Below are 19,756 nucleotides of genomic sequence, written 5' to 3'. Positions count from 1 at the left end.
TGGGGGTTGAAATTAAGGGGGCGTGGCACAGCGAAAGAGGGGGCTGGGGTAGCCAAAATTATAACAGATATACGGGCCTAGGGAGAGGGGGCAAAAACAAAAGAAAATTATCTAGGGACTGACTCGTCATTTATTAATGAAAATTCGGGGTAGGTATCATGAAAAAAATGGTACATAAAATGAGGCGGGGGTGAAGTTCTCGGAAGCTTATCGTCGTGACAAATATGATTTAACCAACACGTCATGACCAATGACAGAAGCCGATGAGAATGGGTGTCATGTTATTGGACGGATGTTACTCACGTTTCAAAACATATCTATATCCCATCACTTCCACCTCACAAACTGTCAGTACATCAGTGGGGCTGCTCCTCAGGGTACCCCTGAGTCGGACGTACCGCCCCACGTGCTCCTCGCGGCACGGCTTGTACTGGGAATAGGAGATTGAGTGTTCCCCATTGACGAACTGGCACAGCCCGGCCTTCGCATTGGGATCCGTCACCGGATTGGTCATGTACACGTCCAGGGCGTAGTCATGGAGCCCGCCGCCTGCAATAGAAAGGTGGGGTCAGTTTTAACAGGTCATAGAATGAGTGAATTGTGTTTAACGCCGCAGTCAGCAATAGTCCAGCTATCACACCCGCCTGTACAAAATCGAGTTCGGCCAGGTAAGCGGTGACTGAAAACATGTCACTGAGGTAAGAGCCATGCCACCTGGTAACAATCTGACGCAATCAGTAAATTCACAGAGCCTCACCACCCCATCCCATTTTGTAAGCACGGGATACTCGGTACAAATTATAAATAACAATAATATTAATATCAATATCAATATCAATATTAATATTAATAATAATTATAATTATAATAATAATAATAATAATAATAGGCCTATTTATGTTGCACTATATCCACAGAAATGCTCAAAGCTACACTATCATTACCCAGGTGAATGGATCAGTGTACATTCAACCATCATTCTCAGCTCCTTGGGTAGTATACAACCCAAGCTGCCTGTGAGGCGTTCGAAGGTTAACAACCAGCCATTTCATCCTACCGGGTACCCACTCACAGCTGGGTGAACAGAGGCACATTTCGAACAAAGTCACTTGCCTAAGGAGACATCACATATGCTACATGAGCTTCAGTGTGGGGCAGAACAGAAGCCCTAGAAACTCTCAGGAGACAACACGGTCAACCATCCAAGTACTCTCTGTGACCAACATTGCTTAACTTCACCTGATTTGTGACCTGTGCGCTGTGCACAGGAGCACTCGCCGCAGATCTGGTCTGCCCGACCCACGTCTGTTCATCGGCCTTCCGCCCATATTAAAATACAAAGCCATGATACACTCACACACACATAAAAACGGCCTTAAACGATTCACCCAATCACTTAGCCCCTCCCAAAAGGTTATTGGCACCTTAACCCTCTTTTCGAAACGGGATATGTGTCGTTTCTGTGTGACCTACACGACCTACCACAGCCACCCGGCGGGCACCCGTCTCCATTACGGCTTGTGACGACAACAGCTGTGACGATGTAGTAGTTTTGGATGTCCACCTGCCAATAGGGTGCCCAGTCACTGGTATCCGACTGCCAACAAGACCCCGGCCCTGTGGCCAGGGATCGTCTCGACCCGTCTACCACAAGCCCTGAACGTTCCGCGTTGGACGATGCTGTAGTCGGCTTTCTCAACGAAAGGTTGCGACTGGATTCTGTGGTGGAGAAATAGTATGTCATACAACAACATTCACTAGAGTTAAACAAATGACTTAATCTATAGTTTAATCCATATGTTTCATTTTAACCTGTGTTTGTAAATGATATATGCCATTTGGTTAACTATGTCGAAGTTGGGCGGGTTGCCTAGTGGTGAAAGCGTTCACTCGTCATGATCACGCCGAAAACCTGGGATCGATTCCCCACATGGGTATAATTTCTGGTGTCCCAGGCAGTGATATTGCTGGGCTATTGGTAAAAGCGGCGTCAAACCGACTCACACTGTCTAAGACACATGTGGTGTCTCCTTAGGCAAGTGACTTTGTTCGAAATGTGCCTCTGTTCACCCAGTAGTGAGTGGGTCCCCGGCAGCTTGGGTTGTATGCTCCCAAGGGAGCTGAGAATGAAAATCGAGTGCTCACCGATCCATTGACCGGGGTAATAATAGTGTAGCGCTATGAGCATCCACTCGGTGAATGGAATCTGGCGCATTATAAATGTACTTATTATTATTATTATCATTATTATTATTATTATCATTATTAAGCATTGTCATTATGTGTCACTTTGTTTATTTCGGCATTGACACACCAGAGGGTATTATTTCCTAGAAATAATAAATATCTTGTATGTTTAAGTTGGAAAAAGAATCATTGGGTTGGCCGGGGGCAATATGTCTGATACCGATCACTCATTGGTCGATTGCCATACGTGCTGACGTGAGGTTAACATTTTCATTTCTAACTCAAGGGAATGTAGTTTGGACATCACTGAAACGACATTTGTAAGTGCTACGGTGTTTGTGATTCCCAACTGTGGCAAAATACCACCAGTCTACTACTCATTTGAAACACGATCGTATTAAAGGATTAATTTTACAGTTGGTAAATAAATCTTTCCTCGTATCAAATATATACAGGAGTCGATAAAATATTTCATATTAACAGACTCTCGGTATATTTATATATCTTGTAATTTTCAAATGATCCATGTCAGCACTAATAAAACAACTTCGTACCTTTTTGGGTGGCCTTCGTCCAATCTTGATTGAGCATGATTTTCTTGATGGACAGTTTCTGGTCCTCCACAGCTATTCTGTCAATTAGCGGCGCTGGTAAGTGATGGGGGACGGCCAGGAGGGTCTCGTTGTCAACCAGAATCTACAACAACAGGGTTGACAGTACCGCCACAAACATAGACATTGCTAACTTTTGAATAAAACTTAATTCAATCTTTTACACATCAAATGCTAGCGCCTAGGGTAGTTTCGGGCCCCAGCAGAAGAGGTCACGAGATTTTTTTGTTCGTATCCAGAATTGTTGCTGATGCTACCGGCCACTAATTTCATGACGACGAATTTATCACATGCTGCCGGACTCTGGAATATTGCGACTGCGGCGTCAAACAATATCCCCCCACTTCCTCTTACTCTCGTGATTTCATTAACAGGCGGGGCGGTCGGGTAGCCTAGTGGTTAAAGCTTTCGCCGATGACCCGGGTTCGATTCCCGACATGGGTTCAATGTGTGAAGCCCATTCCTGGTGTCCCCCGCCGTGATATTGTGGAATATTGCTAAAAGCAGCGTAAAACCAACTCACTCACTCATTAAGAGGCGACAATACTGATCAAGTGCGCTCGGTGCAAAGGTTGAATGTGTGGCATCGTACCCCGACTGTGTGACTGTGCTCATGATATCAATCACTGGTTTGTCTCGTGCAGGATCGACTACTTACGGGCCGCCGTGTTATAGCTGGAGTGATGGTTCTTACCGCAGTTAACAGTATAAACTATGTAAGTCTTGTTCGGCAACGTTCCTAAACCATCTTCCCGAGGCAAGAGAGTTAACTGACTTTAAAAGTCCAGTTTCCACCCTTGCCGAACTAGGCTGGAATTCCTGGGCTCGATCGTAGCGCCACCAGTGGCTATTACGAGTTATGTCCTTTCTATGCCTCTCCTACTGACCAATCAGATTCAACCTCTCGTATCACTTGCATTTGCTTCAAACAAAACGGTGGCGCCCAGTCAAGACGATCTGATTGATAATCAAGATCTGATCTATATTGCGATACAACGAGTCTTACATCGCGAAGTGCATCAAATCACATGAACACCTTGATTAAAAGCATGAAAAAAAATCGAAAATATCTGTTGACAACGAGTTAGAGGTGCACATGCTTTGCAAATCCTGCAGTCGACCGAAATCTGCATGACACTTTACGAACCGGATTTCGATTTCGGTGCGCGATTTTGATTGGACTATGCATAGACTCGTTAGTCCAGCCAAAATGTAACACCATAATACCAGCCTAGTTCGGCAAGGGTGGAAACTGGACTTTTATAGTCAGTTAACTCACTTGCCTCGGGAAGATGTTCCTAAGCGTACGTACCTGCAGATGTTCTGAGAGGAAGAGTAGGGTGATGTGAGACACGGTTCGACCCTGGAACGGCATGGGCGTGTCTGCAGGTATGGTGGTGGATACTCCATCCACTTCATAGGAGTATCGGATGTACGACCCCACAGCCGGCCACTCGAGGGTCATCTGTAGAGCCGTATCATTGCCCGCCTTGAAGGCAATGTACGATCTGGATTGGAAACAGACATTCAATTACATAAATGACAACATTTACATGTTCGTTCGTTCGTTTGTTGTTTAACGCCGCACTCAGCAATATTCCAGCTATATGACGGCGGTCTGTAAATAATCGAGTCTGGACCAGACAATCCAGTGATTGACATCATGAACGTCGATCCACACTATTGGAGATACGATGACATGCATCAACCAAGTCAGCGAGCCTGACCACCCGATCCCGTTAGTCGCATCTTACGACAAGCATAGTCGCCTTTTACAGCAAGCATGGTTTATGAAGATCTATTCTACCCCGGATCTTCACGGGTTTAGCTATTCATGGAACACTTTTAGGTGATATCAAAAATGATAAAATGTTTAACGCGACAAATAAAGAAATGATAATATCGAAAGGCAGGGTGTAACTGTTTGTGGTATTAGGCAACAAACACTGAGTGTTTTTTGTGGAAAGTGTGCAAGTGGCGGGTGCGGCAGGAAGACTAAGACCTGCTTACACTTATTGCGAACACCATTGATTTATTCCAGTGATCCATTCAGATTATTTTCATCTCTGATGCATGTTTCCGACGTTGACTTTTGAATTTATTCAGAAAGCGCTTTTTGATGTGGTTAGATGTAAATAGGAATTACCTATTTTTCGTCCAAAAGGCTGTGCAGAAATCTATGATTGTTGGCTCGAATCACGGTTCGCCCAATTATGTTTCTAGGTTTGTCAACACCATACCCGTGCTCGTGGGTTTCACCGAAGTGGTAAACGTGTAAGACCTGCATCACGTCGGGCTTTCCTCCGACATTAAGCTGACACGCCGTGATATAACTGGAATACTGTTAAAAGCGGAGTTAAACAAACTTCACTCACTCGTCCAAAATGTGACAGTGAACAACATGAGCGACAGGTGTCGTCGGTGGGGAAGCGTACGTTCACCTTTTCACCTGGTATATTGACCATTTGATATTGATGAAACACATGCTCGTGATAAAGTCGGGATGGTACAATGGATATTTCTTATAATTATAGGAATGATTTTTTTTTATTGTTCTGTAACTTGTGTTCTATGAACTATCTGGTAACGTTACCCGCTCTGTTTGGGTTCGACCCAGACTTCATGTGCGAAGCCCACCTTCAGCCGACATGGTAGTTCCACGGACCCAATCTGTGTACAGAAATAACATTAGAATATGTTCAAGGTTTTGTAAATTGTTGAATTGTTGAAATGTCCTTAGATCGGTCAATAACTTCACACTCAGACAGCAACATTCAATGGTAGAGTGACAGTCAGCAAAAACATTAAGCGTTATTGTCTCTTCCTTGTTTCAAGCATCTCTACTCCCTACCATCTCCAGTGTGTTAAAAGCATCTCTACTCCCTACCATCTCCCGTGTTTCAAGCATCTCTACTCCCTACCATCTCCCGTGTTTCAAGCATCTTTATTCCCTACCATCTCCCATGTTTCAAGCATCTCTACTCCTTACCATCTCCCGTGTTTCAAGCATCTTTATTCCCTACCATCTCCCATGTTTCAAGCATCTCTACTCCCTACCATCTCCCGTGTTTCAAGCATCTTTATTCCCTACCATCTCCCGTGTTTCAAGCATCTCTACTCCCTACCATCTCCCGTGTTTCAAGCATCTCTACTCCTTACCGTCTCCCTCGTGTTTCAAGCATCTTTACTCCCTACCATCTCCCCCGTGTTTCAAGCATCTCTACTCCTTACCGTCCCCTCTGTGTTTCAAGCATCTTTATTCCCTACCATCTCCCATGTTTCAAGCATCTCTACTCCCTACCGTCTCCCATGTTTAAAGCATCTTTATTCCCTACCATCTCCCGTGTTTCAAACATATCTACTCCCTACCGTCTCCCGTGTTTCAAGCATCTCTACTCCTTACCGTCTCCCTCGTGTTTCAAGCATCTTTACTCCCTACCTTCTCCCCCGTGTTTCAAGCATCTCTACTCCTTACCGTCCCCTCTGTGTTTCAAGCATCTTTACTCCTTACCGTCCCCTCTGTGTTTCAAGCATCTCTACTCCTTACCGTCCCCTCTGTGTTTCAAGCATCTCTACTCCTTACCGTCTCCCGTGTTTCAAGTATCTCTACTCCTTACCATCTCCCGTATTTCAAGCATCGCTACTCCTTACCATCTCCCGTGTTTCAAGCATCGCTACTCCTTACCATCTCCCGTGTTTCAACCATCTCTACTCCCTACCATCTCCCCCGTGTTTCAAGCATCTCTACTACCGACCGTCCCCTCTGTCTTTCAAGCATCTCTACTCCTTACCATCTCCCGTGTTTCAAGCATCGCTACTCCTTACCATCTCCCGTGTTTCAAGCATCTCTACTCCCTACCATCTCCAGTGTTTCAAACATCTCTACTCCCTACCATCTTCCGTGTTTCAAACATCTCTACTCCTTACCGTCTCCATCGTGTTTCAAGCATCTCTACTCCCTACCATCTCCCCCGTGTTTCAAGCATCTCTACTCCAGAACGTCCCCTCTGTGTTTCAAGCATCTCTACTCCCTACCATCTCCCGTGTTTCAAGCATCTCTACTCCTTACCATCTCCCGTGTTTCAAGCATCTCTACTCTCTACCATCTCCCGTGTTTCAAGCATCTCTACTCCCTAACATCTCCCGTGTTTCAAGCATCTCTACTCCATACCGTCTCCTCAGTTCCCGAATCCACCCTGATACAGGCTTTGGGTCGACCCTCCCAGCCCCTGTCACTGGTACAGTACAGCAGGTTGTTGTCGTCACAGCCGCCGGAGTAGCCGTCGTCACATGAGTACACCGCCACAGCCGTGGCTAAGGAGTAGTGGACATCGACCATCGCCTTGTCCAGCAGAGGAGGGTTCGGGCACGAGAAGGGGCTCCAGCCAGTCACTGAAAGACGATGGACACAGACAGTGGAGTTGAAAAAAATAATAATTAGAATTAAGAACATTTCAAAAGGTGGCCGAAATATGATCACATTATATATCACATTGCAACATTTCCCCATTGATCACGTTATATTATTGCACGTTTGATATCATTTCATGTATCACATTGGCATGTAATATCTGAACTATATCGTTATATCTCACATTTCATCAATTATTTCTCACAATTGGAATACAATACCTAACCTTGAGATTCATGTCTCACCTGTCCGACCTTGATGTGCCGTTTCACATTTGGTATATAATATCGTACCTCAAAATGTTGTGGCGCATCTTCGGTGTGCAATATCCCACATGGATATACATGTCTCACCTTTGGCATGCAATATCTCACCCTGATGTTATGTCACCCTTTGGTATGCAATATATTTCCTCACTATGCAATGTCTCACCTTTGGTAAGCAATATCTCACCTTGATGTTATGTCACCCTTTGGTATGCAATATATTTCCTCACTATGCAATGTCTCACCTTTGGTAAGTAATATCTAACTTTAATATGTTATATATCATCATCGGTATGTCATTTTCCACCCGATGTATCACTGCTGATACGATAAGTCTCACCTTTGCTCCCAAACACCTCCAGTTCACAGACAGTGAGCACACCTCTGGAGCCGGCCACGTGCTGTACCCGCACAAACCGCCCGGGGGCCGGAGTTGCACACTGTAGTTTATCTCGAGCACCTGGTGGACGTCCTACCGTCGACACACACAGTGCGCCAACAGCTTGGGGGTTGAGTTCCGGGTCCTGACTGTACACGGTTATCTCGACGTCTCCTTGTCGTTTCTCTGGTTATAATAATTAATATAATATAGACTGTGCCGACATTATCATTACAGTAAACTACGGTTATAACGAACACGCTTATAACGAACAGACGGATATAACGAACTTACTTTTTTGTCCCGACTATCTGCTCTATTATGTTGTATATATGCTTATAACGAACTACGGTTATAACGAACTAAAATTTGTGGTCCCTTTGAGTTCGTTATAACCGTAGTTTACTGTATTTGTTACAGAACCCAGCATAGTGTGGCTACGTCTCATGACGTCATAATGTTTTCTTTGATAGGCATTTAGAAGATTGACTATTAAGTAAGGATAAGATTCATGATGTCAATCACTGGATTGTCTGGTCCAGACTCGATTATTTATAGACCGCCGTCACGAAGCTGGAATATTGCTGAGTGCGGCGTTAAACAACAAACAAACAAACATACCGTCTGAGGCACTCCTCGTCAAGGCAATGGAAGTGACGTGGTGCATGGATGTCAGGTCGACCATGACCCACGGGTCAACAGCGGCTGTCACGAAGCAGTGGTTAGAGGTGACGTTGTTGTCGGTCCTGCCGTCTACGACAGTCTCCAGTGAGTAACGCTCGTACATCACGGCACTAGCCATCACCGGTTTCTGGAGAGCTAGATTCTCTGTGGAAGTATATCAATAAGTTTAAAAAACTGACCCCAAAACGCATACAATTGTCCACATTAGTAATTGTCCTGGTAATATAAAAGAGTTTAACATTAGTGAATGAGTGAGTATGGTTTTACTTCGCTTTAGGCAATATTCCAGCAACATCATGAAATGGACTTCACACATTGTACTAATGTGCGGAATCGACCTTGGCTCTGGCGTGACGTGACGTCTCCTAAAAAGCTATGATTGTGGGTTCGAATCCCGGTTCACCCGGATTTTGTTTCTAGGTTTGTCAGCACCATACCCGTGCTCCTGGGTTTCACCGAAGTGGTAAACGTCTAAGACCTGCATCATTTCGGGCTTTCCTCCCACATTAAGCTGACCCGCCTTGTTATTACTGGGATACCGTTAAAAACGGCGTTAAACCAGATTCACTCACTAACACATTTGACGAGCGAACATTTTAACAGATTGCTTGTCCCACCACCCTTACAAAGGTACGACGTCCAGTGCAGAGTTGACTGTTCTCGTTGTTGGCCTGTCTGCACCATACTCGCGACCTTCGTCACTGGACGTCTACTAGCTGATACATTCTAATATACCTGAAGTACTAAGTGAGTGAGTGAGTTTGGTTTTACGCCGTTTTTAGCAATATTCCAGCAATATCACGGTGGGGGACACCAGAAATGGGCTTCACACATTGTACCCATGTCGGGAATCGAACCCGGGTCTTCGGCGTGACGAGCGAACGCTTTAACCACTAGGCTACCCGACCGCCCCCTCAAGTACTAAGACTACAAGTACTAATAGAATAACTTACGGCCTGTTTCTGTGATTACAGGGGTGCCTTCGGTGGTTGTACTTGCAGACGTTGTACGTACAGGCGTATTAGATGCAGTTGTAGTAGGTTCAGTTGTAGTAGGGTCAGGTGTAGTAGACGCATGTGTAGTAGACGCAGGTGTTGTGGGAACGGTCGTAACAGGCGCAGGTTGTGGGGGCAGGACGGGTTCCAGGGCACCTGGGGGTAAGAGCCGCACCTCGTGCAGGCGACCACGCCCAGATACGGCAAGTTTCTGCACCCCGGAGGCCAGGGCTGCTTGGCCGTCATGATGGGCAGTTTTGATTCCGTTAACGAAGAGCTGTCACAGAAATAAATACCTTGAATGATTTGTTTGTTTGTTTGTTTTTCTGTTGTTTTACGAGCACTCAGCAATATTCCAGCTATATGACGGTGGTCTGTAAGTAATCTAGTCTGGACCAGACAATCCAGTGATTGATATCATGACCCTTTAATGGAGCATATTTTCCTCTGTACTGAACAACATATTCCAACCTGTATATTCTGGAGATGTTAGTACTTGATGAACACTCTACATGAATTACTTTTTTGGATTAAAAATGACTTGCAAAACATGAACGTGAGCGATTTTAACTCCCTGCTGAATCTCAAAGGAAGGAAATTCACTGAAATCTAAAAGTTTATGATAAAAAAGATAAAAATTATTGATATTCCATCGAAAACGATGAAGGCGTCATTTCGAAACTTGAACCTATGATATTTGTGTTCGCATACTTTGTTTAAATAAACATAATCGAGATATGAAGTTGTTTTGGACATTAATCTGTAGGTAAATAAAGATGTGTATATTGACATACAGCTTGAAAATCGATGTAACTATACGACACTGATATTCATTTTATATTTCCAGTTGATCATCTTCGGTTTGTCAACGCCATGTTTGGCCAGTGTAGGTTAGTTTTCCGCACTCACTCTCTCATACACATACCCGCCCACCAAGAACGCACCCACACACAAACACTCACACTAATGTACTAAGTCACTCACTCACTACCTCACATACTCACCCACCAAGAAACTCACGCACCCTTACTCACAGGCTCCCTCGCCCGACCGCCCACCGACCCACCCACCGACCCACCAACACACCCATTCACTCACTCAACCACTCACCCACCGACTCACTCGACCCGTGAAGATCTGGGTCGTCAGCAACCTATGCTTGCCGTAAAAGGCGACTATGCTTGTCGTAAGAGGTGACTAACGAGATCGGGTGGTCAGGCTCGCTGACTTGGTTCATGCATGTCATCATAGCTTAATTGCGTGCATCGATGCTCATGATGTCAATGACTGGATTATCTGGCCCAGGTTCGATTATTTACAGCCCGCAACCATATAGCTGGAATATTGCTGACAGCGGCGTTAAACGACAAACAAAACAAAACAAAACCCACTCACTCATTTACTCCTTACTCCCCCGCCAGCACGCACGCACTGTATCTGCGTACCTCATATCGTCCTCCTCTGCGTGAAACCCTCCATGTTGTGGTGGACGATGTTGGAGACGGAGCCAAACCAAACGTCATGGCACCTGCCTTAACCTGGCCCTTTGATATTCCCACGAGAAACAAGAAGAGATGTGTCCCATCCTCCTTCAGTCGCACACCGAAGCTGAAGAACAAACCAATGAAATTATTACCTTTCTATTGGACCCGTGAAGATCCGGGGTACAATAGGTCTTCAGCAACCCATGCTTGCCGTAAAAGGCGACTATGCTTGTAAGAGGCGACTAACGAGATCGGGTGGTCAGTCTCGCTGATTTGGTTGATGCATGTCACCGTACCCTAATTGCGTGGATGCGTTCATGATGTCAATCACTGGATTGTCTGGTCCAGACTCGATTATTTACAGACCGCCGTCATATAGCTGGAATATTGCTGAGTGCGCAGTTAAACAACAACCAACCAACCAACCTTTCTCTTGAAAAAAAACCACCACTTATTATGGGCATGACACTGACATGTGAGCAGTGTGTATGTGTGTGTGTATGTGTGTGTGCGTGTGTGTGCGTGTGTGTGTGCGTGTGACACTGGGAAGAACACGTGCAGGTACATGCATGTTTAAATAAAGGAATCAGATGCGATGGCGTGGTTGATTAATCAGTGCCCGCTGGATTGAAGACCAGAACATTCGTACCCAATTGTGTTCTTCAAGGTCACGTGTACTTCCTCTCTTCAGATCCGCATGCCTTAAACACTGCATACCGATGGTATGTTGTAAGTATTAAATAACGCTTCGCTGTATCTAGAGTAATTTCACTGTGAGTACACACAGGTGAGACGTATTTCATGATAATACTTCGGTAAGCAGTCAACCAACAATGACAAATTCCAAGGCTTGTAATTACGTCGACAAAGGAACATTTATATATGAATGTCGGCCCGATATACCAGCATTCGACAGCTGTTGCCAGCTTTTTGAGACAAAGGCATTTGCATCTCTACTCATCGAATTCCGAAGCCTCAATCAAAGTACGGAAACCTTTTAGGGCCATTTGCTTTTTTAATGCTATGGCATTTGACATTTTAAGAGACTAATTTGAAAGTTCCAGATGCTGTGTTGAAATTGCAAGATAATGATATTGAAATTTCAAGATATTGACGTTTTGTCACATGAACTACTTGTTCACAACTTGCCCTCACCAGTATAATGAACCCACAGACCATGAACACTACATGTATATAAATGTATTCCGAGGTAGCGCATTATCGTGAAATTTCAACTTAATATCTTGAAATTACAAAAAAAGAAAGAAGAAAAATGCTGATGGCCCTGAAAGGCTTCCGTACATCTGGGCCACCCGTCGAATGGGTTAACATGATTGTTGTGAACATGACGCGCGGGGTGACCTACTCGTCTTGTGACGTCATCACGAAGTATATCGAGTTGTGGTCAGTGAAGGGACAGTCCAGTACCACAGAGCCAGCGTTCACACTCTGCAACGAAGAAAAAGACGTATTTCAAAAGCAGTCAGATACTTACATCATTAATAATATAAATTCAACAAATGTCATATTAGGGATAACACTTTCTCAGTAAAGTACAGATTCTAGTACTTTTTGGGACCCGAAACCACACTGCCAGAGTGAGGCACCTCACGCCAGCACACAAATTCAGCGATCTTACCCACTCAGCCACCGAGGCTTGCACAAAAATGAAAGTCCGACAACTGGTAGTCTAGATCACGTACTTGAGTACCCCTCTGACAAGTGTGAAATGGCACGGCTCCCATTTAGAAAGTAGTCAGATGTGACAAATGTCATATTTGGGATAACACTTTCTTAGTAACCCAAATGTTATCCCAAATATAACATTTGTTACATTTGACCACTTTCTGGCATTGTAAATTCATAATACTAATTGATTAGATTTATTATATCGAAGTCAGTGTCAGTCACATGATTTGATTGTCAACATTGAATGAATTGCTTCGTCACGTGGTATGGATTAACCAATGGAATTGCACGTGATCAGTATTGACCTGCCACGCAATGTATATTGACTCGTCTGCAAGATGGCGTCTCGTATACTAACATTTAACTGTTCGCAGCTAAGTTACTGTACAATGAAACAGATCTGGAGGACGGTTGAAAGGCTTCAAAAACTTTAAGATGAATTTCGGTATAACAAAATGAAGGATAACTCTGGAAGATAAAGTATGCGAAAACACGGCCCCAAAGAACAAACCCCTCGTGAAGAGTAATTATATTTGTATAATATTAAACACTTGCTCAGATATTCAAAACTGTAAAAAGCACTGGTTAATATGTTCGTTAATTATGATATGGACCGCCGTGGTAGAGCGTCCGCCCGGAGAGCGGAATGTGCGTTTTTCGATCCCCGGCCGCGTCATACCAAAAGATGTTACAGGATGGTACGTGTTGTTACCCTGTCTGGCGCTCGGCATTAAGGGGCTAAAACAATGTCTGAGTGAGGTACGTGTATTTATGTGAAACTGCGGCATGGTATCTCAATGGGCTAACTCTATAAATCGGCATCAGTCCGGACCATTACAAGCAGCCACATACTCACGTGCAGGCACGTCGCTACATAAGTCCAATAATCTTGGGCGCGACGTTAAACCCCATTTCACCTCACTTAATTATGATGTGACTTGGTTGTCAGTATTAACATCACACCAAGTTCAACAACCAGCAGTGATGAAGATAGAGTTTCAACGTAATTTATCATTGGGACGTTTTAATTCGGTACAGATGCTAGTATCTTTATGAAGGTAGTATTACTCCTGAAAGACTTACGTAGATGTAATCTAATCTAATCTATATATATTGTTTGAATTACAGGTAGTGATATAAAGTGTTTTATCATACCTCCATGTCAGAATGATGAGATCTCATTGGCCCTCGTGATCTTGACCAAATACTTTATCATTTCTCCATGTCAGAATAATGAGATATGATTAGTCCACGTGATCTTGATAAAATACTGTGTAACCCGTCTTAGAGGGTCATCAATTTCTCAGCGGGGGAAAAAAGCTCTTACACCCCGCCACGAGCAAATCAAGCTGCACGTGGGTTCCTGAGAGGCAGAATACATCCCCCATACCCCGCTTCAAAGCAAAAGCCGCACGCCTTTTTAGAGTCAATGGAAGTTCTGTGACAGCGCAAGCTAAACTCAGCTCAATCGAACAGCTGTTTTTATCAATTTGTTTGAATTATTTTTTCAATATCATATTAAAACATGTCGGTAAGATAAATTCGTTGTAGAAGGACCACTCGGACTATATGGGGTTGTATGTGTCCCTCGTTAGGTTTGGTACCACGAGCCTGAAGCTCACCTTCCACACCACACGTCCACACTTCCCAGGAGGGGCGGTCCAGACGTCGTTGTTCCTGCATCTGCTCACGTCGTTACCGTCACAGACGCCGTACTGTTCACTAACACAGGTGTACCTTGCTACAGCCTCCTGGCCCTCGTACGTCAGCTGGAAGCGAAAGATAAATAAGTTTGTTTGTTGTTTAACGCCGCACTTAGCAATATTCCAGCTATATGACGGCGGTTTGTAAATAATCGAGTCTGGACCAGACAATCCAGTGATTGAAATCAGAAGCATCGATCCACGCAATTGGCATCAACCAAGTCAGCGAACCTGACCACCCGATCCCCTTAGTCGCCTCTGACGACAAGCGTGGCAAAAAGGGCATATCGAATTGCGGCGACCAACCTCATCACATTAGACATTTACAAATTCATAGAGGTTTTGTCGAGTTTAGTCAAACGAAATATAGATATGTGATAATAAATATAGACAAAAATAGAAATAAATACCTCCAATTATAATTAATGAGACATTTTTTTAAGTTGAAGAAGTTGGAAAAGTCGGACATCGACGATTTACAAATGCTAGTAAAATGTTGTTCTTGAGAACAGAAAGGGAAAATTGTCTGACTGACATCGGCTACAATTGCAGAGGTGTCGTGAATGAGTGAGAGAGTGAGTTGGGTTTAGCGCAGCTTTTAACAGTATTCCAGTTATATCACGGCGTGTGAGCTTAATGTGGGAGGAAAGCCCGACATGATGCAGGTCTCTTCGGTGAAATCCACGTGCACGGGTATGGTGATGACAGTCCTAGAAATGTAATCGGGGCAAACAGGTATTCTGGCGTGCCTAGGGTACGCCACTCTGCACGGCGAATATCGGAAAAAATGGGCCACACGTAAAGTGGTATAATGCCGTAATATATCATATTTGTCTACAAAGGTGAGACATGCGTCTTCTGGGAAAACCGCAACAACAAATATATACTGAAGAGCAAAAGAAACTATAACTCAGTTTTTATCATATGTTTGATTTTCAATTGAAAATATCTTAAGTTAGCGATATTATATCCAAATATTAACTGTACTGGTGCTAATGTAATTAGTCAGCACTCAAAGAATACTTCTATGTGGTCTTATGCTTTTAAACATAGTTTGATTTAAAACTTTAAAATAGTAAAAATAATGTTTTCACATTCTTGATACCTTTCTATTGGACCCATGAAGATCCGGGGTAGATAAGGTCTTCAGCAATCTATGCTTGCCATAGAAGGCGACTATGCTTGTCGTAAAAGGCGACTAACGGGATCGGATGGTCAGGCTCGCTGACTTGGTTGATGCATGTCATCGTAACCCAATTGCGTGGATCGATGCTCATGATGTCAATCACTAGATTGTCTAGACGCGAATATTTACAGACCGCCGTCATATAGCTGGAATATTGCTGAGGGCGGCGTTAAACCACAAACAAACAAATATTGACAGCTGCTGGGTATCTTAGACATCTTATCTTTGAAAATCAATATATTTGCGTTTTTAGGCACACATTTACATTTAAAACACGGCAGGGTCATGTGGATGCAAATTCATTTCTTACCCCAGTCTTCACTGGACCAATATATTTTGAAACACACTTGCAAAGCCACAGATTACGGCTTTACAAACTGTTGCAGGAATGAGTGATGATGGTTGAGTAGACATAATCAAATTTAACATTAGTTCTTTCAATTTTAAATTACATTTAAAAAAACTTGGTCTACTCTCTTTTGCCTCTCGATTTTGGAACTGAAATATTTTTCAGTGCACGTGAGAAAAAATATATTCTCTCATCTGAACACAACTCTCAGACATTAATTATTTTATAGTGCGTTAGTACTGCTATATCAGCATTTACATCCTTAACAAGTGAGATACTCTGGTAAGAATACTACACCCGAGTTACTGCTCCGTCAGGGGTGGGTGGGGCCACACAGTCAAACGGACTCCTAACTGAAACAGAGAAAACCACAGTTACTCAACATGGCAGACTATTAATTGAACAACCGAGTTTGCGGTTTACATAAAATATGTTCCACAATGACTGCGCTACAGTGAAACACTGTCAATATCGCCGTTTCGTGAAATTGTGATATACCGGATTGCAGGGTGTTTGTTTTTTTATTTGTTGTTTACTCAGCAATATTCCTGCTATATGACGGCGCTCTGAAAGTAATCGAGTCTGGACCAGACAATCCAGTGACTGGCATCATGAGCGTCGATCCACGCATTTGGGATACGATGACATGCAGCAACCAAGTCAGCGAGCCTGACCACCCGATCCTGTTAGTCGCCTCTTACGACAAACAAAGCCGCCTTTTACAGCAAGCATGGGTTGCTGAAGACCTATTCTACCCCGGATCTTCACGGGTCAGTGAGTGAGTGAGTTTGGTTTGACGCCGCTTAGGCGTGTCAACTTGCGGAGGAAGAGACACTCGACGTGATTCAGGTCTTGGACGTTGACCAGTTTGGATGAAGCCTGCAAGTTTGATGCTCACAAATCAAGAATCAAAATCAGGATGAACCAGGATTCGCACCCGCCATCATATGATACTGGCACGTCTAAGGGACGCAACTCTGTAAAACGAACTGCGCGGCTTTCAAGATTAGACCAAGCGTCTCCAATAATATGTTGTACGGTTAAAATTATATAGAAGTCTTCAATATATCCGCTGTTTGTAAGTTGAAGCCATTACCGGAGGGCGTCATTTGCTGCATCAGGGCGCGGGTGATGATCGTGAGGTTGTTGAGCCGCTGAAACAATGGCGTCATCTCCTCCCGACAAGAGCACACAGGAGGGGGTGTTGGATACAGGGCCGTGGTAGTTGACGTGGACGTTGTCGTAGATGTAGGTGTGGTAGTTGTAGGGGGCTGTGTTGTAGTTGTCGATGTAGTTGTGGTTGTGGTCGTCGTTGATGGTGTTGTTGTCGTTGTTGGCTGCGTAGTCGACTTAGCAGTAGTAGCCTCTGTTGTCGCTATGGCTGTTGCTGTCATGATATTTACATAAAATATATATTTGGAAAGAACTTTCCATACATAAATGGTCACATCTCTTTAAGGGTCATAAAGATAAAAATAGCTAAATTTAAATTACTATGGAATAGTGTAAGGGACATTCTCGCGGTCTCGCATTCTAGCGATCTCGACCTTTGAAAACGAGCTAAATATGCCCATAACACGAGAATGCGAGATCCCGAGAACGCGAGATTTGACCAAAATCTTGCGTTCTCGCAATCTCGCATTCTCGTGGTTTTGGTACGCAGCATTTTTTGTCAAAAGCTGACAACGCTAGAATGCGACATTTGGACATGATGCAAATCTCGAGTTGTCAAATTTAGCCACAAACAAACGAAATCGCGAGAATGCGATATTTCATTTTCATTTTAGACGCTGTCTGTGCGCATGCGTAATATCATAAGATCAAGGCGCAGGCGCAAGTCGTATGCAGAGTTGAGTCCTCTCCCGTTGTTACAGTTTCCTATGTACTTTTTATTAAAACCCTCAATTGCAACATGCTTAATATAATTTAACAAAAGAAATTCTGTGCATGAATGCCCAATGATAGTGAAAACATTAAAGTGGCACCGTCAGCTATTTGCGGCTACACCGTCAGTTATAGAAATAATCACAGACCAGTGATTTTCTCCATGAGGCAATATTACACACGGCTAGCATATTCATTAAAGAACATTCTCACAGACCAATTTGCCATACAAAATTAATTGATAGATTTCCATCCGCTCCGACCTGACTACAAAACGTCCCACTTTACATTATTTTATACCTAAACTGGATAAAATTTTCATTAAACCGCCCGCATGTTATCAGAAATGAGCGGACCACTTTGCTTTGATCCCACTCTCCGTTGATTGGTTACTGATTTTGTGGGCGTGTCAAGTTCTGTCCATCAATAAAACAGTCACCTGAATAATGTCTCGCCACAGTATGTATTCCTACACCTGGAATGTTTATCGTCATTTTTGTCTGCTTTGATAAACTAGTATACAACACCTTTTGGTTAAACTATTGTAGATAACACGGGTTTTCGTCGTCGAATTTAATAAAGGATTAAGGTATGAATCGGAAAAACCGACGTGCAAACTGTATGAAACCGCGTGCCACAATGAACCACAATCACTCCTTAAAATGTTTTCTAAATAAATAACATCACTTTTACTAAGGTGGAATAAATCAATAACTGAGATTGTTAGTGACTATATCCTCGAAGGGGGTTAAAGTAGTATCAAATTATTATCCCCCTGAGAGGGTATGTAAGACCACGTCTTTCAAAGTATATTTATTTCTGCCTCGTTTTTAATCGTAGCATATGTGTTGTTTTAATGTTTGGCTATGTTTGTCACCCATCGCCAAGAACTGAAGGGATGATGTATATTCGGCTGGGGTCCATGCAGGTAGCAAATGTACTGTAAGTCCCCAGGGTCCCTAGGGTGGTGATCCACCTTTAGTTGATTGCGATCTATAGCCCGTTTTTATATTGTGTTGTTGAATGGTAATTTATTTTTACATGCTTTCAAACTATAAAATCTGTGATATCCTAGTTACCATACTGTCCTTCGATGACAATTTTTTTTATAGTTTAAATATATATTATGAATGTCAAATTTTGTCTCGTCACGATATGGCTGAAATATTGCCGACGTGACGTTAAACTTCAACTCACTCACTCCTTAACTATATAATTATACTTTTCAGTTACTATTGTATTAACAAACATACTTTCCTCAATGTCCGGCACACAGTCCTTCACTTTTGGGTGGAAGATATATCCCTTGGGACATTCTTGAATCTCCACCGTCCTCTCTCCTCTACAGAACAGATGGTAGCGCGTGCGAGGGATGCCGGGATACGGGATTTCCCCATCCGGTTGCCCAACACAGGAAGCGGAACACGCCATGCAATACTCTCGACCCAGACACCGTCCTATCCTGTACTCGCCTGAACAAATCAGTTTTATATGACAAGTGACATTTGAATAACCTTCGAGAATGAAATTAAAATTAAAATTAGAATACAAATTGAAATTAAGATTAGATTAAAATTAGGAAGTTCTTGAGAATTTGCCATGAATAATGTGAATAAAATGTATTTGGTTGTATTATAAAGTGACGCCCCAAAGAAAGTACACCAATCGGTCAGTCAAATACGTTCTAAAGTAAAACATAGAAATGAAATATTTCGTGGTGAAATATGGCGCACAAACACAACACAATGTATTCGATAAAATAAAGCGTCGAACGAATGTTTTTCATTTTGCGAAAACGACGTCGGCACTCCTAGAAAGAAATGCACGTGCGAAAGTGATATAAAAAGCTCCTGACAGCACACGTTCGGAACACAGAAACAATAGTAGAGAGTTGGTATGTCTGGTATGGCCCAGGATGAGACCACGCA

At 43.4% G+C, this 19,756-nt stretch overlaps 1 protein-coding gene across 1 annotated transcript in view; it reads right to left on the bottom strand.

The window, feature by feature from the left end:
- Window positions 1-19,756, bottom strand: part of LOC139448552 (uncharacterized) — a 67,712-nt gene that overhangs the window by 39,423 nt on the left and 8,533 nt on the right. The window contains exons 5-19 of the mRNA XM_071230118.1: window positions 19,082-19,300; window positions 17,041-17,331; window positions 16,242-16,297; window positions 14,329-14,475; window positions 12,384-12,466; window positions 10,979-11,141; window positions 9,492-9,810; window positions 8,476-8,682; window positions 7,816-8,040; window positions 6,970-7,190; window positions 5,392-5,468; window positions 4,111-4,306; window positions 2,742-2,883; window positions 1,483-1,719; window positions 304-549 (exon numbers count right to left, since the gene is read on the bottom strand). Of these exons, the coding sequence (XP_071086219.1) occupies window positions 304-549; window positions 1,483-1,719; window positions 2,742-2,883; window positions 4,111-4,306; window positions 5,392-5,468; window positions 6,970-7,190; window positions 7,816-8,040; window positions 8,476-8,682; window positions 9,492-9,810; window positions 10,979-11,141; window positions 12,384-12,466; window positions 14,329-14,475; window positions 16,242-16,297; window positions 17,041-17,331; window positions 19,082-19,300 (2,829 nt within the window). The remainder of the gene's footprint in view (window positions 1-303; window positions 550-1,482; window positions 1,720-2,741; window positions 2,884-4,110; window positions 4,307-5,391; window positions 5,469-6,969; window positions 7,191-7,815; window positions 8,041-8,475; window positions 8,683-9,491; window positions 9,811-10,978; window positions 11,142-12,383; window positions 12,467-14,328; window positions 14,476-16,241; window positions 16,298-17,040; window positions 17,332-19,081; window positions 19,301-19,756) is intronic.

This window comes from Haliotis cracherodii, unplaced genomic scaffold, assembly GCF_022045235.1.
Source record: "Haliotis cracherodii isolate W230 unplaced genomic scaffold, xgHalCrac1.p SCAF_7, whole genome shotgun sequence".
Taxonomy (NCBI): domain Eukaryota; kingdom Metazoa; phylum Mollusca; class Gastropoda; order Lepetellida; family Haliotidae; genus Haliotis; species Haliotis cracherodii.
The sequence above is the reverse complement of the archived record's forward strand: the minus strand, read 5'-3'. Positions and strand labels throughout refer to the sequence as shown.